The sequence below is a fragment of the Numenius arquata genome, chromosome 18 (genome assembly GCF_964106895.1).
Source record: "Numenius arquata chromosome 18, bNumArq3.hap1.1, whole genome shotgun sequence".
Lineage (NCBI taxonomy): Eukaryota > Metazoa > Chordata > Aves > Charadriiformes > Scolopacidae > Numenius > Numenius arquata.
Window position 1 is genome coordinate 770,495 of NC_133593.1, and position 18,061 is coordinate 788,555.

An 18,061-nucleotide genomic window follows, 5' to 3' on the forward strand; every position below is an offset into this window, starting at 1 on the left:
CTTGCTCCGACCCGACGGGCCCCTCCGCCTTGCACATGGGTCACTGGACCATGCGGCCCCTCCTCCCCACGTGGCCAGTCCCAGGTGCCAGCGGGACAGCAGGGACGAGCAGACCATCCACAGCCTGGGGAGGGTGGCAGTGCCCATGGGGTGGGCAGCAGGCGTGGGCACCCTCCCGTGAGCCGGGCCCCCTCTGCTCTCAGACTGCGGGCAACTCGTGATGGGCACGTGGGTCGCAGCGGTGCTCTCTTCTCCGTAGCCCACAGTACACTCATCCATAAAGTAGGAAACACTACACCCTGCAGTGCTGTTTAGTAGTGCTTTCTACTTTATGGGTGACTGCACTGTCTCTCAGTCGGTGTCCGGCGGTTGCTCTCCTCCGGTGAAGTGCTTGCTTCCGCCCATGTGGGGCCACCTTCCTCACCCCACGTGGCCCAGCCATGAGGCCACCTTCAGCATCAGCATGGCCAAGGATGCAAATTGCAGGCCTGGTCTTGTTGCAGGGACAGAAAGCCTCTGCCAGCATCACCTCCCACCTCAGGGAGCTGTGCCAGGCATGGAGGACATCCTTGTCACCATGGGGGAGATCCTGCCTTGTGCTCCCTCTTCTCCCCTAAAATCCCATCCTCGGCACAGGAGACATCCTCACCTTGTCCCCATGGGTAAGACCCTACCTCATACCCCATTGCCCCACCTCGAGCCCTTTCCTGGGCTCAAGGGACATCCTCATCTTGGACACAAAGCAGGAAAGCCACCTGATACACCATCCTGGTCATAGGGGACAGCTTTGACTTGTCCCCAAAAGAAGAACCCCACCTCAGACCCACCCTGGTCCCCATCTTACTCCCCATAGCAGTAAGCTTTCACTTGTCCCCCAAGGGGGGACTCCACCTAATAGTCCATCCTGGCCATAGGAGACCACTTTGACTTGTCTCCAAAGTGGAGGATCCCACCTCAGACCCCATCCTGGTCACAGAGAACCCAATTGCCTTGTCCCTGCTGGTGGGGACCCCACTTCAAAGCTCATCATCCTCTCATAGACCTCAACCTGGGCACAGAGGGTGTGTTTGCTTTGCCCCCATAGGGAGACCTCCGCTTCATACCCCATCCCATTCACAGAGGACCCCCTTGCCTTGTGCCCATCAGGGAGATCCCACCGTTGAACTCCATCGTTGCCCTTCAAACCCCGTCCCGGTCTCAGAGAATCCCCTCGCCTGGATCCCAAGGGTGAGATCCCACCTCAAAGTCCATAGCTGTCCCTCAAATCCCATCTGCGTCACACAGGCCCACCCCTTGCCATGTCCCCATGAGGGGACCCCATCTAAATGGCACCGTGGTCACAGAGGACTCCTTTGCCTTGTCCCTGTGGTGGAGACCTCACCATGCACCATCCTCATGTGTATGACGGGGAACCCCTTATATTGCCTTGTCCCCACAGTGGAGATCTCACCTAAGTGCCAGTCTGGTCACAGAGGACTCTTTTGCCTTGTCCCCATGGTGGGGATCCTATGGCAAACCCCATCCCCATCACCCTTGAAACGTTCCCATGGGGGAACCCCACCTCATCCCCCCATCGTTTACCAAAGACCCCCTTGCCCTGTCCCCCTGCCCATGGCTTGGGGCGCCCATGGGACACCACCTCACCCCATCTGCCAGCCACATGGAGACCCCTTCCCGACCCTTTCCCATTGGGCCATGTGGTGGGGGTCCCCATGCCTGAGGCCACACAGACCCCAGCCCCAACAGCCTCACCTCATCTGCCCTGCCAGCCTCCGTGTCCACTCGGTCTCATCCTCGCTGACACTGAAAACCCCCTGGGTGGCACTTCTGCTTTGGGCGCTTCCCGCCTCCGCCCGCCCGCCAGCACGGCGCCTCCTCCCCCCGCGCCGCCCCACTGCGCCCCGGGATGGGGGGGGCACCCCCTTACCTGCCATCGGCCCCCGGCACCCACTGCCCCCATGGTGGTGGGATTGGGGCTGCAGCCGCCGGCACCACAGGACACCCCATGATGTTCCTTGAGCGCCATGTGGGCGCTTCAGATGGGTCCCCCCATTACCGGGTCAGGGTGCGGGTGGCCCATGCCGGGTGCTGATGGCCCATGTCGGGTGATGGTGGCCCACGCTGGGTGCTGGTGGCCCACGCTGCGTGCTGGTGGTGCCTGCCAGATGCCGGTGGCCCACGCTGGGTGCTGGTGGCCCATGCCAGGTACCGATGGCGCATGCTGAGTGCTGGGAGCTGCGTGGGATGATGGTGGTGGCCAGGGAGCAATGGGCCCCTGAGGGGAGCGGGGCTGCTTTTAACCCCATCCTGCCCACGTGGCCCCGACCACAGGAAGAGCCGTAGCTCAGAGGAGATAACGGTGCAGGGTCCCACCCAGCGCCACCCCACAGCCCGACCGCAGCCGGCCCAGCCGTGGGGCGAGGGGCGGCCGCCGCCAAGCGCCGGAAGCACCGGGGGCCGTTGCAGAGCAGCCGGTTACGCTCTCCTGGGCTTCGCTGCTGAGAGCGACAAACATGTTTGTGCCAAAAAAAAAAAAAAAAAGAAGACAAAAAAAAAAAAAAATAGGCTGTTTGCACAGGGTGAGAGTAACCGAATCCACCCCCGTCCCCGGCTGCGTGGGGACCGGAATGGCTGCACGGCTCCACTGCGTTCCCTCACCGTGTCCTGGTGGTGGGACCTCTGCAGGAGTGAGATGTTCCTGAGCATAGAGGGAGCACGTGGAGGGGCCGTGGCGGGGGTCTGCAGGACTCAGGGTGCTGCCCGCTGGTAGGGGCGAAGCAGGCAGGGACGTGGCGGCCAGCGGGCTCCGAGCCCTGGACCTGCTCTTTAGGAAATGTGTTGCCCAAGAGACCTCCTGGAGCCTGCCACCCCCTCCATGCTCTGCAACACCAGACTTCCCCCGTCCCCGGGCAGCTCTAACGGTTGAGGGGGGCGTGAGGCAGCCATGAAAAAACCCAAAATCCACGTTTGCAGGGTTTGCCTGCACAGGCTGCGCTGGCCGTTTCTGGCACCAGGGCTGGAGCAGCCACAGGACACCGAGCAGGGGCAGTTTAATGGCACGGCTCTGTGTGCCAGAAACACACCCCGCCCCAGCGCTGGGTGAAGCTGCCCATTAAACTAGGTTAAAAACTAGGAGCTGAATCCCCCAAAGTGACTGTAAATGGGACCACATCTCTCTGTGCAATGGTTTTCACGCGGCTCTGCAAAAGGCTCTTTTTTAGGCCAATGCGTTTCACTCTTTACATCGATAATCTGGACAGAAATGTAAAAGAAACCAAACAAAACTAACCTACTGGTGAGTTTTGCAGAAGGCAGGGGAAGAGCGAAGTCAAAAATAACCGAGCAGCAGCACAGTCAGAAGCGATTTGCCTCGGGCAGCATGTGTGCTGGTGGCAGCGGGTAGAAGGGGCTTTGGCAGAGAGAGAACTGGTCAGAAAACTCCTTCCAAACCAGGGTTGAATTGCTAGAGAGTTTCACCAGAAAAACAAAACAAAACAAAAACTCCCAAAAAGGCTGGAGTGTGCCCATCTTCCTGCTCAGCAGGGTCCATCCCTGTGCCTCTGGCCCCCAGAGGGCTGCCTGGCTCCCACCCTCCGCTGGCCCTGTGCCCATCTCCATCCCTTCACGCTCCCCATGCTAGTGAGAAATTCATCAGGGAAATCTAAGTAGCAATGGGTGATGTCTCCACAGGGACCGTTTGGTAGTTGACACAGCTCTGACCCAGGAGAGCATCCCTCTGCCTTGCCGGAGCTGTGTGCGAGCAGCTCCTCACCGGCAGTGGAGGCCACCACGTGCGCAGCTGGTTCCACGTGGAGCTGGGCTGGGCTAGGTGCCTCCTGGGCTCCCTGAATTAGGCCTCCTGGGGACACCTGAAATGTAGCAAGCAGGTTGTTCCTGACCTAAAGACCCCGCTGGAGACAGCAACCAGCACTGTTGGCCACCCCAGTGCCATGGGATGGTCCCCAGCGGTGGTGGGTGCCATCATGGGGAGTCAGAGTTGCAAAGGGCAACTGGGCTTTTACAGCAAAGCTGAGGAGCCTTTTTTGGGGCAGCCAGAAGGAATTTTGGTCCCAGAGATGCTGCTGAGAGACTTTTCCCCATGCTCTGGGGTTGAGGCCACGTTTCTTGCAGCGTGCCTTGCTCCAACAACAAGCCAGTCCCTGCTAAGTACAGAGTGCCGGAGGGCAGGGGGTGATGGTGAGAAGCCAGGCCCTACTTGGCAATTTACAGACTACCCTATAGTTTTGGAGAAAAGGTCCATTTAACTCTAACCGTGCTGCAAAGCAAGATGAAGACGTGTTTCCTAACGGAGGCAGATGAGCGAGGCTGCACCGGAGCTGGCGGAGGGAAAGATGTCAGGGGGAGGGCGAAGCACGTGGCTTGTGCCGGGGACGCTGCGGGGACCGCGGCGGGGAAGGAGCTGAGCCCTCCCGAAACAGGCCCTGCAGCAGAGCGCAGCCCATGCTGCGCCGAGGAGCCCTGCGGGAGGGACACGGGCGCCTTCTCAGCAGGGAAGTGGGGGAGGCGACGCTTCCTCTTTCCCCAGCCAAGCACGGACTGGGGGGACATGACATTTTGGGTGTCCCAAGCTGGTTTCCTTCTGCCATCAGCAGCCGCCCGCCGCCTGCGCTGCCTCTCGGAAAGGAGGAAATCAGCAGATCTGGTTCCTCGGGCTCAGACCAGGAGGTCTGAAAGTCTCCAACTGATGATGAACTTACCACATCCCCTGGCCATTGGTTAATTTTACCGACCGGCAAATGAGGCTGCGGGAATTTCTACCCCAGCCCTTGCCCCACGATCGCTGGTCCTGCTCCGCCTGGCTAAAATAGCTCCCAAAGGACTGAGAGCACAGAGGCTTTTTGGGGTTGGGGGAGGCTGAAATAGCTGCGTTTCCTTCCCCAGGACCTCATGAGAGTGTCTGGTCCCCAGCACTCCTGAGGCCCCTCTCCGCTCCCTGCCTGCTCGGCATCACCCGGGGACGTGCTGATGGACCCCCAGGGTGCAGCTCCCTGACCCAAACCATCTCCCATCGTGGCACCACTTCCCCAGCTCTGCCCTCCCCTCATCTCGGGGCACCCAGATGTCGGTCAGACACCCGCAGCATCCCCCTGCACCCGGGGGTGTCACCCACTCTTTGCTCTGCATTGAGCACTGAGGGTGCATTGCCACCGCCACCCCCAGGACCCAGGCTCCCCACCGCCCCGCAGGACACGGGCTGTTGCTTTTCCAGTAACTCTCCCAGTATCGGCGAGCGCAGGGGAGCGGGCGCTGGGGGCTCGGGGGGCAGCAGTGCTGCTGGCCCAGGGGCAGGGGGAAGGGCCCTTGTCGGGCTGCGCAGCTCGAGTGCTGCGAAAGCGCTGATATTTCTTATCGCGCCTTGCAGCAACTTCCCCTCCTCGCCTGCGGTCACGGCGCTCACTGCACACAGGGGAAGTGGCGGCCGGGATGGCTGCCTTTGGCCTGCGCCTCGTTTAAAGGAGATGAACTCCTGCTGCCGGCCGGGCCGGTGGGCCCAGCTCCGTGCCGGGGACAGGCAGTGCCTGCTGACCAGCCATGCCCACGTGGCTCCACCCATCCATCTGTGTGGGCCTGAGAGCTGTGCTCGGGGAGGAGGAGGAAGAGGAAGGGGGTTGTCTCATCCAAAGTTGCCCTGAACCCCCTCTGCTGTCCTGGGGCCAGTGGGAAAGGGTGTGCTAGCCACTGGGTCCGCAGCCCCAGTGGCACAGGCAGCCGGTAGTGTCTCTCGGCCACCATTCTGCCAGACCCCAACAGAGCAATTGTGCTTCAGTTGTGCCACTGTTAACACTGAAGCCTAATGACTGCGTTCCCAACACAAGCCACCTCTGAGGACAGGGACAGAGGTGCAGGGATGGGCACAGCTCGCTCTGCTTTGCAGCACAAGGGGGTGGCCTCAAAAAAGACCCCTGGGGTCCCACCTGGAGATGCTCCTGGAGAGCGCGGGGAGGGCTGCTGCTGCACCAAAAGAATCAAGGGTGCCAAAATCAGCTCCCGAGAGCTTTTTGGATGGGCAGAGCATCGAGCATCGATCACCGCCACCCTGCGGGGCACAACGGGGCACAAGGGAGGACTGTGGCACCTGTGGCATGGCCAAGTGCCACTTCTGCGCCTGAAAGAGAGGGGCTATGGTGCCCACAGGGCTTGGGATGATCCCCCGTTGGGATGAACCCCCGTTCACCACGGGGCAGCAGGATCCCGGCGCTGGGGAAAATGCTGGTGGGGGGGGGCTCCCTGCGTGCTCTCAGCCTGACCCTGCTGCCTGCACCCTGCCTGTTCCCCTGGGAAGCGCCGCTGCCGGCGGGGCCAGGGTTGGAGCGAGGCCGTTAAAAGTGAGTCAACTAGAAACTGCCGGGTGAAACAGGCGGCGAGCGGGAGGCAAATGAGAGCGCGAAGGGAAACCTCAAAAAGCCGAAGTGACGCGGCAGGGCGGGCGCGGGGGGACACACGGGTTAACGCGGGTGCCTCGCTTTGCCCATATATAGACAAATCGTGGCCCGTCTGCGCCAATGACGGGCGCGGGACCGTTGGGCTGGCGCCAGCGGGGCACAAAGTGCCCCATCATTTTCCATGTCACCTGCTGCAACCGGTCTTGCAGGTGGGGGAAGGGGAGGCCACAGGTCAGGGGGCCCCGGTGCCCCCAGAGAGCCCCCCCATGGCACCCAGCGCTGGCACTGTGACAGCACAGATGGGTGACTCCTGTTTTCTGCCTTTCCTGCCTTAATCCAAGGGTTGCACAACTTCCTGGCGTGCTCAGCGCCAGGGTGGGCCTGTTTGGGACAGAGGATGCTCCGGGATGGAGCCCGACAGTGATACAGGGAATGAGGGATGAGAGCTGCCCCACCAGGCTGTGGACCTCCCAGGGCAGGACGGGCTCAGGAGACGTGGGACTGAGCTCTGTGGTGACAACCCCTCCTTCACCAGCAGTCTCTGCCCCCCCCCCCCCCCCCAGGACAAGGCGTGGGGACACCTGAGGCTCTCCCAGGCCCAGAGACCCCAAGGAGCAGGGACAGACACCCAGGGCTTCCAGAAAGCACCTCCCAAACCTGGCATTGATGGCAGATTTCCAGAACGGGCTGGGCCAGGTGCTTCTGGGCCAGTGGTATTAGAGCCCCCAGCCTGGCTGAGGGGCTGGATCCTGTGGCCGTTGGGGCGTGCTGACACCCTGCCCTGCACCACAGGCTGGGTTGTTTGGGGGCCCACCGTAAGAGGTGTGATGTCCTCATCCGGTTCATGCCCCAGGGCTCTGGTCGCTCAGCAGCTCCTCCGTGACTCCCTGTACAGGATGACCATTCCCATGACAGGGACAAAGCCCCTTCCAGCCCAGCATGTGCTTTGGGCAGAGCCTGGGTGATGCACAACTGGCCAGGAAGAGAAAAGACAAGTGCCACCTGGGATGCAGCAGGAGGTCCAGGAGAGCTGGGGATGGGGTAGGTACTGTCAGGTTCCCAAATTCCTGCTGTGACTTCAGCTGTGGTCTCACTTTGCCATTTGCCTTAAGGAAATGTGCCTTCAGCACCCCCACTGACCACCACCGTCAGGGTGAGAACCCACTCTGCCCCACCAGCCCTTGGTGTTGCCCCTTCCTGTGATGCAGAGCTGCAAGATCAGACCGGGGACATGAGAGGTCTCAGCCCGGAGGAGGTTTGGGACCCTCCACCAGCTTCTTGTGTCCCCCCAGCCACCAAAATCCCAACTCTGTCAGCAGATCAGTGGGTTTAGAGGGGTCCACTGTGAAGCAGCTGATGGCCTCTTTGCAAACAACACCAGGCGTGCAAGGGGTGGCAGTAGCTTCTTTTGCAGGCCCTTCTTCGGGAACTGGTGGCCCACCAGCCTGTCTCTTCACCTCAAAGCAGGGCCTCCTCCTTCCACTGCAATTCCTGAGGGACAAATACCCAGGGGACCCACCATACATCAGAGCTCCCCATTTTTCCTGCAGATCCCTTCAGCAGGGAACACGTCCTAGTTCCTCACCCACCCACTTCCATCACCAGTGCACCAGGAACCCCCTGGGAGGGCGCACATGGCAGCCCTGCCTCCTTTCTGCCTGCGCCTCCGAAACCTGCACCCATCCCCTCTGCAGCCTGTCCAAACAGCTGCTGCCGAAAGCTGCCCGTGGGACCCCTCCTCTCCCCACCACATCAGACACACTTGGGTGCCTCGGTGGCTTCTCCTCACAGGCCCTGACACAGAGGTGATGGGCACGATGGGCCACCTGTTAACGGTGGGCGCTGTGGCTTTGCCATCCTTGCTCCATCAGTGTTTCACCCCATGGGTACCAGGAGAACACCTCAGGTCACCTCCCCCGGCACCTCCACCCTGCCAAGGTCTCCTCGGCCAGTTTCCAAGCAAAAACAGTTTAAAGCTGGGGTTTTGGGGTTTGTAACCCCTCCACCAGCACCTACTACCAAGGGTCTCTGCACCCCTGCGGTAGGTAACCAGCCCCCCCAGGCACACGGGGATGGCCGAGAGGCACCTGGGGAAGTCCAAGTCCACATTCTAGAAGGCAGCGAGGCAGCAAGTGAAAGCGGATTTAGGGTGAAGCCTCCCTGATGCTGCTGCCGCCGGCCCTGGGCAGCACCCCTTCGCACCAGCACCGAGGTGACAGAGGGGGATGATGCCACAGCGTGCACAGAGCATCCACGGGGGCCAAACTGGGGGGGGGGGGGGGCTGAACCCATCTCACCCCCAGCCCCCCTTGGCTGGAGCCTGACACTCTAACACCCGTCCCCGTTCACCTCAAGCCCAGCTTGCCTGGGCTACAAGACAAAGGCCAATGTGAGCAGCTTTTGTCCCCGGGTGGGGGGGAACGGGGTGTGTGGGCAGGTCCCCGTCCCTGGGGTGGCAGGTCTGGGGCCCCCATGCAGGTGGGGATGGCTCGGCCGGGCATTTCCCAGAGCCGCCGGCAGCTGCTGCACGTAGAAACACCGCGTGCTCTGCGGTTTTGGAAAGTCACTTTTCTGGCCCGGAGGGAGAGCCGGGGTATCGCTTCTCAAAACCCGCATGAAGAAATCCACTGGCTCGTGGTTCCTGCCCTGCCTCCCCACCCCCCCCCGCCGCTGCCCCCAGCGCTGCCAGCCCGCTTCGGGTGCCAAACCTGCAGGATTTTTAGGCCTGGCTGAAATATTTTAGCGTCATTTGGTGCAGGGGGAGGAGCCATCTTAAATTGCCTCAGATCTACAGCTCCCTGCCCGGTTGACGCTTTCTCTCCCGATTACAGCCCAGGCCGCCGCACATTTTTCCTCCAATTTTTTCAACGTGAGAGCTCCCTGACCTACTTTTCTCAGCAAATAAAGCTCTGCATCCACTTGCTTTTTGCCGCTACAAAACCCTGGCAGTTCTAGGTCTGGAGTCTAACCGAAATGCTCATTTCAGGTGCTTTGCAGAGGTCCGATGCTCAGCTCCGGCAGCCTGGGAGCAATGAATCACTTGGGCAGCGTGGGCTGGGCGATGCGGTGTGTGTGGGCGAGTGAGCCGGCAGGGAAGCGTCTCACCGAGCCAGCCCGAGTGGAGGCACCAGGTTCTCGAAGCGCTGTGAGCTGCTGCAGGCAGAAGAGGTGCAGCTCTGAGAGACCACCGCCGTTCAGCCCGCCAGCCTCACCGGTCTGGCTCTGCTGCACCCGCGCTGCAGCTTCCACCGGTCCTAACTCTGTATAACCCAGAGCGGCTACTCTTCTTAGCAAGGGGTGAGGTCCCTGGGGGGCTCACAAGCCCCCTTGCTTTCCCCGAGAGGCACAGTGACAACACACACTGCTCCCTGGGGACGATTTCCCAAGCCAAGCTCCCGGTGCCAGGCAGTGACTGTGTTACTGCTGCTTCCTGGGTGGTGGTGGGGGCACACGGGAACCCCCCGTGCCCACGACCCATACCCAAGGCTGGCTGAACAAGTGCTCTCTTGTCACCTCTTCTGCACTGTGGGGCCAGGGGACAAGGTGGCCTGAGATCGGGGAGGGGATCCTGATGCACCTCCAGCATGGCCAGCCCTATTCCTGGAGCCAGGGAAGGGGGACACAACCTGGGAAATCGGTAGAGAGCGAAAGGTGCTGTGAAATGCAGTGGAAAATGGAGATGTGCCTCAGGTCCTTCTTCAGCAAGTTCAGCTCCAGCCGCGCTCCACAAAGCCGTGCTGCCACCCGGTGGCACTGGGAGGGTGAGGCTTCCAGGTCTGTATGTGGCCAGGGTGGTTATCCTCTCTCATCCCCACCACCCTTCCAACCCAGCTGGAGCCAAAACCTCGCTCCCCAGACCCGTCTCCCTCCGGCCAGAGGAAGAGCTGCCCAGCTCGTCCTCCCTGATCCCTTTCAATCTGGACCTTCTCAGCTCTTGTCAACCTCACACGGCTGCCCAGGCTGCAGCTTTCCAGGACTGTTCCCCAGGGAACAAAGGGACCCCAGGGAGATCCCAGCTCACCCTGTGCCTCTCACAGCACAGACAGGACAAACCCACCCTCCAGGGCCTGCAGGTCCATGCCTAAGGTGTCCAAACGCGAGCACCCTGCACCCGGGCTGCCGGGACAGTCACACCTCTTACCCGCAGACCTGATCTACCAGGTTTTTCCAAGGTAATGGATCTCCTGCCCGGTCTCTGCAACCAAGCAAGCCTGGAGGGTAATTATCAGGTAACTCAAGTGCTTTGGGCATTCACCACGGATGTGAGAAAGCCACGGCCAACTCCCTCCTCTGCTTGCGGACATGAACCTGCTGCTCCATCTTCCCAAGAGGGTTAGAAGCACTCTCAGATATTTCCACAAAAGGTGATCTGCATCCAGAGGCATCTGCTGGAGCCCAGAGCCCACCACCAACTTGACTTGGTCTGGTCCGCACCCAGCAAATACTCTTGACTTCAGCATCATGTCTGCAAGTCCCCAAGAGAAACGTGGTTGAAGACGTCTTTCTCTGCAGTGTTTCATCTCACCCCCACGCAGCCTCCCCCGTGCTCTCTGCAGCCTTCTCCAGCCGCACGCCTGCTCTGAAGCCCTGCAGGGAGCCGTGCTCTGCCTGACCCGCAGCGCTTGGGACCGTTTCTCGTGGTCAGCTGGACAAAGGACAAAGCAGAGCAGGGCAGAGGGTACGCTGCCTCCATGCTCCTGCCAGCATCGCTCCCCAGCAGCGAGGCACTCCCTTCGCTGCGGCCGCTTTCGCCCCAGACCAAATGCAGTTTTCAGGTTGTATCGGTTTTCTATTTGTCTAAAGAAAACAAGAATCAGGCTTTCCTGCTACAGCATTATCTCAGAAAAACCAAAATGCTTATTTCACGGGGCTACTAATCTAGGATTCTGCTCTTGGACAAGGTACCTTTGTGATTGGTGGCTGCTGCTGAACTGGAACACAAGAAACGAAGCAGGAGCCATCAGCTAAGGAGACCAAATCTCTCAGGAGCCCACACAACGCAGACACTGCCCAAGGTGACACTCAGGATGTGCACAGTGACAGCCAGACCTCTACAGACACGAGGCTGGATGGGTGTTTCCACCCGTTTGTCCATCCCTCCCCTCCACAAGGCCCAGACCTGCCTCCCAGTCACACCAGCAATGGGCTCATCTCGCTCTGCCTGCCCTGGAGGCCAGGAATGGCCACATGAAGGTCCTTTGAGCTTGCTTCCACGTCCCTTGCACATGGCCCTGCAGGCCCAGGGCACCGTGACCTCCAGATAACTACCTCCGTATGGAATACTTAACATCACCTTACCTATTCCATCCTCGCCATGAGACGAGAGGCAAAAATCACTTGTCTGCTTGTTCCTACAGCGAAGGACACCCCGATTCAGCAAGGGCAGGGTCCCCTTTCGAGGCAGGAATGTGGTCCATAGCATAAGAAGTGATGGCAACCATAGGAATCCAGTTTGGCAAGTGCCAGGCTGAGCGTAAAGCCCCTCACCGCGCCTGCAGCGGGTGAAATGAGTGACTGCACATACAAGTTGGACCCGACTCTGACCAAGGAGCATGTTTTATTGAAATATTTACACAGCTATCCCTTATCCCAGCTCCCCCCTTTTCCACACCAACTGTAAAAAAGCTTGTGCATCACCATTAAGCGCAGTTTTCCCACACCTGCTCCCCGCCCTCCCCCTTGTCAAGGCTCAAAAAGATTTCTACGGTCCTTGTGGGCAGAGTCCAGAGGTACTGAGCTGGAGGAGTCGAGCCAGCGAGCTCCCTCTGTGTCCAGGCTCACTTTCCCACATGCTAAAGGTTTCAGAGCAGGGCCCCCCGTGCCCGATGCACCACCCAACGCAGCACCAGGGAACCCTCCAGGCAGCACAAGATCCCCTTAGGTTTTTATAGCTGTGTCTCGGGACTTGTACGCCACGCCACGGCTCTTCAGTTCCCGGACAATGCCTGCAGCAAGGAGACAAACACATGTCAGTATTCCCTAGGAGCCCTGAAAAAATCTGGTTGCTCTGTCATGTAGCCTTCATTGCAGAGATCAAGAACTGGATAATCACCTTCTTCATTTCATCTAATAGAACCGTAATAGTGTTCCCGCTTCTAGTTTTAATGCCTAGACAGAGCTCCCAAACATCAACTCTCTGTTGTGCCTTGGGAAAGACCCAGGTAGAGGTTTTATTTACATTATTTCCTACCTGAAAATGTTTGAATATTATGGCTGTACTGAACAGGTCAATCTCTTAAGGGTACTTCTTAAATCTTTCAGTCACTTCTGTGACCTGCCTGCACATCCCACCTTCTCAGTAAGAAGAGGGACAGCAGAAGAGCACTGCGGAGTTCAGCACAGCTCTCGCCGGTACCAAGGGACAGTCAAATGACAGCGTGTGAGGACATGAGTGCAGGCTGCTGGTTCCTGTGCTCCCCAGCCCTCTTGCTGCTCCCCGGGACATAAAGTTGGGCTGAGCAAGGCCGAAGACAGCATCGTCCACCCGCACTCCCTCCATCAGCAGCTCACAACATCACCTGCTGCACCCCGATTATTTCGGATGTGCCCAAAGCTGTGCCTGCAGCCCTCAGCTTCAAGTCCTGCGATGTTCCAGCTCCTTCCCAACGCAGATGGCAGAGCCCAGGTCAGAAATGAGCCTGGGACTCCAGACACAGGCACAGCTTTCCCCGAGGGATACAGGGCTGCTGCGCTCCTGGGAAGGGGCACAGGTCGGGAGTCTGCTCCAGGGCTACACTCAGGGCAGCGGCTTTCAGCCACACAGACGATGCAGCTTCTGCATTAGAGAGATGAGGCCAACCCTCTACATCTCCACTCCATTTACACGGGCAGAAAACCCACCTTAACATAAGCCCTCAGTGCAGTAAGACGATGGAAAGGGGCATCTGATTGCCCTAACAGCACGCCATCCTGCAAAACTCTTTTCTATGGACAAACCTTGGTGTTTCCCTGTAGCTGAACGGTTTGAAATGTGCGTGCTTTCCGGAGTCACCCTTTAAGCAGTTTGTCCCTCTGATGGCCTGCCTGGTAACACAGTTTTAGTCCGCAGCATCTTCAGTATCACCCTCTGGCAGGCAGAGCACTGAATCACTGCAGGTAGAAAACCTGTCTGCAGGACTCCAAAACCACCCTCCTCTTCAGCGTCTCCTTCTTGCGCTCACCTTGCTCATCCCTCTGGTTTGGTACCATGTGTGCTCTGATCGCAACACACAGCATTCACTGAACCCCCAAATCCTGATCTATCACACAGGTACAGCCCAATGCTGTACCAGTTTGTCACCTCAGAGAGATGGCTACAGCCCCAACACCTAATATGCCCTCAGCTGCCATGTGTGCAGCAGCCCCCCTCACACAAGCCAGTGGCGTTACCTTGGGGCAGGCGGCCAGTCACAGACACTGCATAGACACCCGGCTTGAAGTTACCTGGGGGGAAGAAAACACTGAGTTACCCCACCTGTGTGGGCAACCTTCCCTGCCCACCTCTGCCGGTGCCCCCATCAGGAGCAGGAACCCCCTCAGCAGCCCCGAAGGGCAACTCCTGCTGTCCCAGAGAAGGGTTTGCTGGAGAAAAAGTTGCTCTAGCTCCCAAACCAGCTGGGAAAAACCACTCACTGATTCGCTGCCACTTGGAGACCCAGCTGTCCTCAGGGCTCATCATGGCGATGATCCTGTTGTCAAAAATACAGAGTTAACAGCCACAAAAACTCAGTTTTGCAACCCGGTGGGCTTGTGTAGTTGATGAATGTGGGGATGGCCCCAGGGGCAGGAGCCTGTTCCCAGGTCATCAGACTGGATCAGACAGCACCAAACCCCTCTCAAACAAAGCCAGCCCAGGAGTCTTGAGATTAAGAGAATTTCTGCTTTCACATGTAAAGTTAGAAGAGTAAGGAATGACTGACTCACCATCCACTATGGCTTCTTCTTTGTTATTATCTTTGTCATTGACATGGACAGTGGGATGAAGTGCACCCTGAGCAGGGTCTACGCATGCTGAAGGGAAGGGATGCCATCTAGAGGGACCTGGACAGGCTGGAGAGGTGGGACCATGCCAACCTCATGAAGTTCAACAAGGCCAAGTACAAGGTCCTGCACCTGGGTTGGGGCAATCCCAAGCACAAATCCAGGCTGGGCAGAGAATGGCTGGAGAGCAGCCCTGAGGAGAAGGACTTGAGGGTGCTGGTGGATGAGAAGCTCAATATGACCCGGCAACGCGCACTGGCAGCCCCGAAAGCCAACCGCATCCTGGGCTGCATCCCCAGCAGCGTGGCCAGCAGGGAGAGGGGGGGGATTCTGGCCCTCTGCTTGGCTCTGAGGAGATCCCCCCCAATGCTGCCTCCAGCTCCGGGGCCACCAACATCAGAAGGACATGGACCTGTTGGAGCGGGGCCAGAGGAGGCCACGGAGATGCTGGGAGGGCTGGAGCCCCTCTGCTGGGAGGACAGGCTGAGAGAGTTGGGGGGGTTCAGCCTGGAGAAGAGAAGGCTCCGGGGAGACCTTAGAGCCCCTTCCAGTCCCTGAAGGGGCTCCAGGAAAGCTGGGGAGGGACTCTTGATCAGGGAGGGGAGCCATAGGACGAGGGGGAAGGGTTTGACACTGAAAGAGGGGAGATTGAGATGAGATCTGGGGAAGAAATTCTTTACTGTTAAAATTGTGAGAGCCTGGCCCAGGTTGCCCAGAGAAGCTGTGGCTGCCCCATCCCTGGAGGGGTTCAAGGCCAGGTTGGACGGGGCTTGGAGCAACGTGGTCTGGTGGGAGGTGTCCCTGCCCAGGGCAGGGGGAGAGGGAGAGGGAGAGGGAGGGCACTGGATGGTCTTTAAGGTCCCTTCCAACCCAGACCATTCTGTGATTCTATGATTATTTGGTACGTAAAGCCTGGCTTATTTCTCAAAAGGCCTGGTAGCTTTGTGGAGCCACCACCCAGCACCCACCTCCCTCAGAGCGGACAAACACCTCAGCTCTGGGCGTGGATGGGCTCTTTGGGCGCCGGGTGAAGTGCCCAGGTGTGTGACACCAGCTCTGGGGTGGGGGGGAGGCGACAATTCCCGGCCAGGTGCCACCGCGGCGTCCCCAGGCCCCACTCACCCGTCGAAGGAGGAGCTGGTGCAGTCGTAGACCATCTCCCGGTTGCCCTTCATCTGCAGGTAGGCATCGCAGTTGTCGCAGCCATCGTACTCGAACTGGTCGATGGTCTGAGGGGAGGGGGGGGGACGACACGGACACAGAGGCGTCAGCGCCAGGATGAGGGAGAAAGGACGGGACGGGAGCCCCGGGAAAGGCCCGAGGGACGAACCGGGTGGTGAAGGGAGGGGACAACGGCCGGCGCCGGTCGCACCTTGACGAGAGAGCAGAGGAGACAGGCGCGGAGGTGCCGCAGATCCTTGGGGACGGTCTCCAGCGCCATCTTGCCGCCGCCGCGCAGGCGCAGAGCGGGGCAGGGCCTGACAATGGCGGCGGCTCGGACCTCACAGGGTCCCCGGTCTTGTACCCGGGGGAGGGCGGCAGAGAGCCGCCGAGGAACGGTCCCAGGGCTCCAGTGGCGGCCAGAACCGGCACAACGACACGGGCCCAGCCACTGATCCGCCGCCGGCCCCGGCCCGGCCACCGGCCCCGGCCCCGGGCCCCGGGGCCGGGGCCGGTGGCCGGGCCGGGGACAAAATTTATTTCCACGACATTTATAACAGAGACGCAACCCTCGTGGGTCGGTACAAGGAAGAAAAAGGCCAGCAGACCGGGTATGTGGATAAATATATTAGTAAATAAATATATTTCTCAGCACATCAGCATATTCACACATCTTTTGTTTCTATCGGACATAAATACACAGTTTTGCATATATATAAAATGTATTCTTCCTTTTTTTTTCTTTTTTTTTTTCTTTTTTTTTTTTTTTTTGGTGGGTCATAATTTATTCCCAAGCCCCGAGAGCCAGGAGAGACTCGGCAAAAAAAACAAAAACAACAACAACCAAATCAAAACAAAAACGAACAACAAAAAACCCCAAGCCTATATTCACATTTCAAAAGGATCTGAACATTATCAAAGGAGAGGAGAGGTTCTGTGTGGGAGGGGAAGAGGTCCAGCCAGCCCGGTGCAGGGCTGGGGCTTCGGTTTCGGAGAGAGGGAGTTTGGGATCCTCTGGCTTCCATCACTTTTCAGCTGGGACTTTGGAAACAACGAAGGAAAAAGCTCCGCTTCATTGCAGTGATGCTGAAGAAATCCGGCGACGGAACCCAGGAGTACTGAGTGCTCAGAAGCATTGCCCAGAAGCAAGAGATGCAAGAACTGAGAGGACCGGTCTCCATTTTTCTCATTTCTTCCCTTCCAGGCCGCCAAGGATGGTAGTCCATCTACTGAAGAGGATCTTAAAAGACCGCCTTCCTGGGGAGTTCCTCCCTCTCCTCCCACCTGAGAACCCACAGAGGCAGACCTGCACACCCTCATTCAGCTCAGCAAGCCGCGGGGAGGGAGCCCAGCAACCAGGATGGCCGTTTTCTAGAGGAAAAGGAGCAGCAGCATAACATCAGGAAAGGAAAACACTTTAAAGCAGGCATTGCCCTGTGCAGCCTGGTAATACTGCAGTAGGGAGTAGAAAGGGTGCGTTAGTGCTCACCACTTTCTCCAAGAAGCTTGGGGCTTTGCCGCAGATTCAGAGCCCTCCTATTTTTTTAAGGGTAAGGAGGGAAAGAGAGGAGGACTTTTAGACTGCAAACTAGACACTTGTTCCTTTGAGGCAGTGAAATGCATCCCTGGAGGCTCTCAGCCTTCTTGATTCCTAAAGAAACCAGTGGGAGTACCCAGACTTCATGACTCTCCCCTCTGTAAAGTCACCTGAGCCCTCCAGGATGGTCAAGGAAGTAGGGAGCTGGTTGAGTCAAGCCACGGACCATGCACACAAGAAGTTGAACAGCGGGAATCTAGACCCTCTCCTGGGTTTTTTTCCTCTAGTTTAAGACTGACTTCCCTGCAAGGGAGAAAAAGTCTGAGCTTGTGTCTTCTGCTTGCTCTGTAGGACAAGCCAGAAGAGCCTGGAAAGGTTAAAATAGAATTCTGCTGGGTTCTTTGATGAAAGAAATTCAGCTTTTCTGTAGACTGAAAGGTCCTGCAGTGGCTCGCTCACAGGAGACAAGAAATGAACACTAGCAAGGGAATAACATTTTGCTTTAAAACAGTGCTATTGGCAGACTTCCAATACCATCACTTGAATGTGGGTGACTGATCAGCAGCTGGAACAAAGACACGTTTTTCAAAGATGAAGGGCAGCAAACCCCATAAAAAGCTTTCCTCGCTGACGAAGGAAGGCAGAGGCAAGATTATCCTGAACTGGGACTACCAAACCAGTGCACTCTCCTGAACTGGAGAAGAAGCTTCTGCTTCAAAGGAAGACACAGAAAGCTTAGTGAGCACTGAGCAGATGGGGGAAGCCTGTCCCTACAGCAAGATTCAAATCGTCAGGAGTTACCTTCAGCTCCAGTGCTGTAGCTTCACCCCTGCTTCGTTAAGCATCAACTCTGGAAATGCCTGGTGCCATATTCACTTCACATGGAAATCTGGCTAATTCTTTGGCCTGAACAATCATTTAGGGCAATGAACTTGACAGTCCTTAGACTAGACAGTCCCTGCTATATGAAAACTGTTTGGGTTCTATATACTTTGAATTT

General features: G+C 58.2%; 1 protein-coding gene across 2 annotated transcripts; it reads right to left on the reverse strand.

Annotated features, from left to right (window-relative positions):
- Positions 1-11,933: 11,933 nt before the first annotated feature.
- Positions 11,934-15,816, reverse strand: SUPT4H1 (SPT4 homolog, DSIF elongation factor subunit). Of its 2 annotated transcripts, none has more exons than XM_074160699.1 (5): positions 15,736-15,816; positions 15,486-15,592; positions 14,016-14,071; positions 13,773-13,826; positions 11,934-12,349 (listed from the first exon to the last, which is right to left on the reverse strand). In XM_074160699.1, exons 1-5 carry the CDS (start codon positions 15,802-15,804, stop codon positions 12,282-12,284), a joined length of 354 nt encoding a protein of 117 aa, XP_074016800.1. In that variant the 5' UTR covers positions 15,805-15,816; the 3' UTR covers positions 11,934-12,281. The 2 variants fall into 2 exon arrangements, with proteins under 2 accessions (XP_074016800.1, XP_074016799.1); XM_074160698.1 differs by having other exon boundaries at positions 15,694-15,807.
- Positions 15,817-18,061: the final 2,245 nt, after the last annotated feature.

What these genes read in the sequence shown, in the direction of transcription:
- SUPT4H1 (XM_074160698.1), bottom strand. Translation starts at nt 15,804, where the DNA reads ATGGCGCTGGAGACCGTCCCCAAGGATCTGCGGCACCTCCGCGCCTGT. An exon ending in TCCCCTCCCTTCACCACCCG is followed by an intron (nt 15,593 to 15,693) that starts GTTCGTCCCTCG and finishes CCCTCCCCTCAG; the next exon opens with ACCATCGACCAGTTCGAGTA. An exon ending in CTCCAAGTGGCAGCGAATCA is followed by an intron (nt 13,827 to 14,015) that starts GTGAGTGGTTTT and finishes TCTTCCCCCCAG; the next exon opens with GTAACTTCAAGCCGGGTGTC.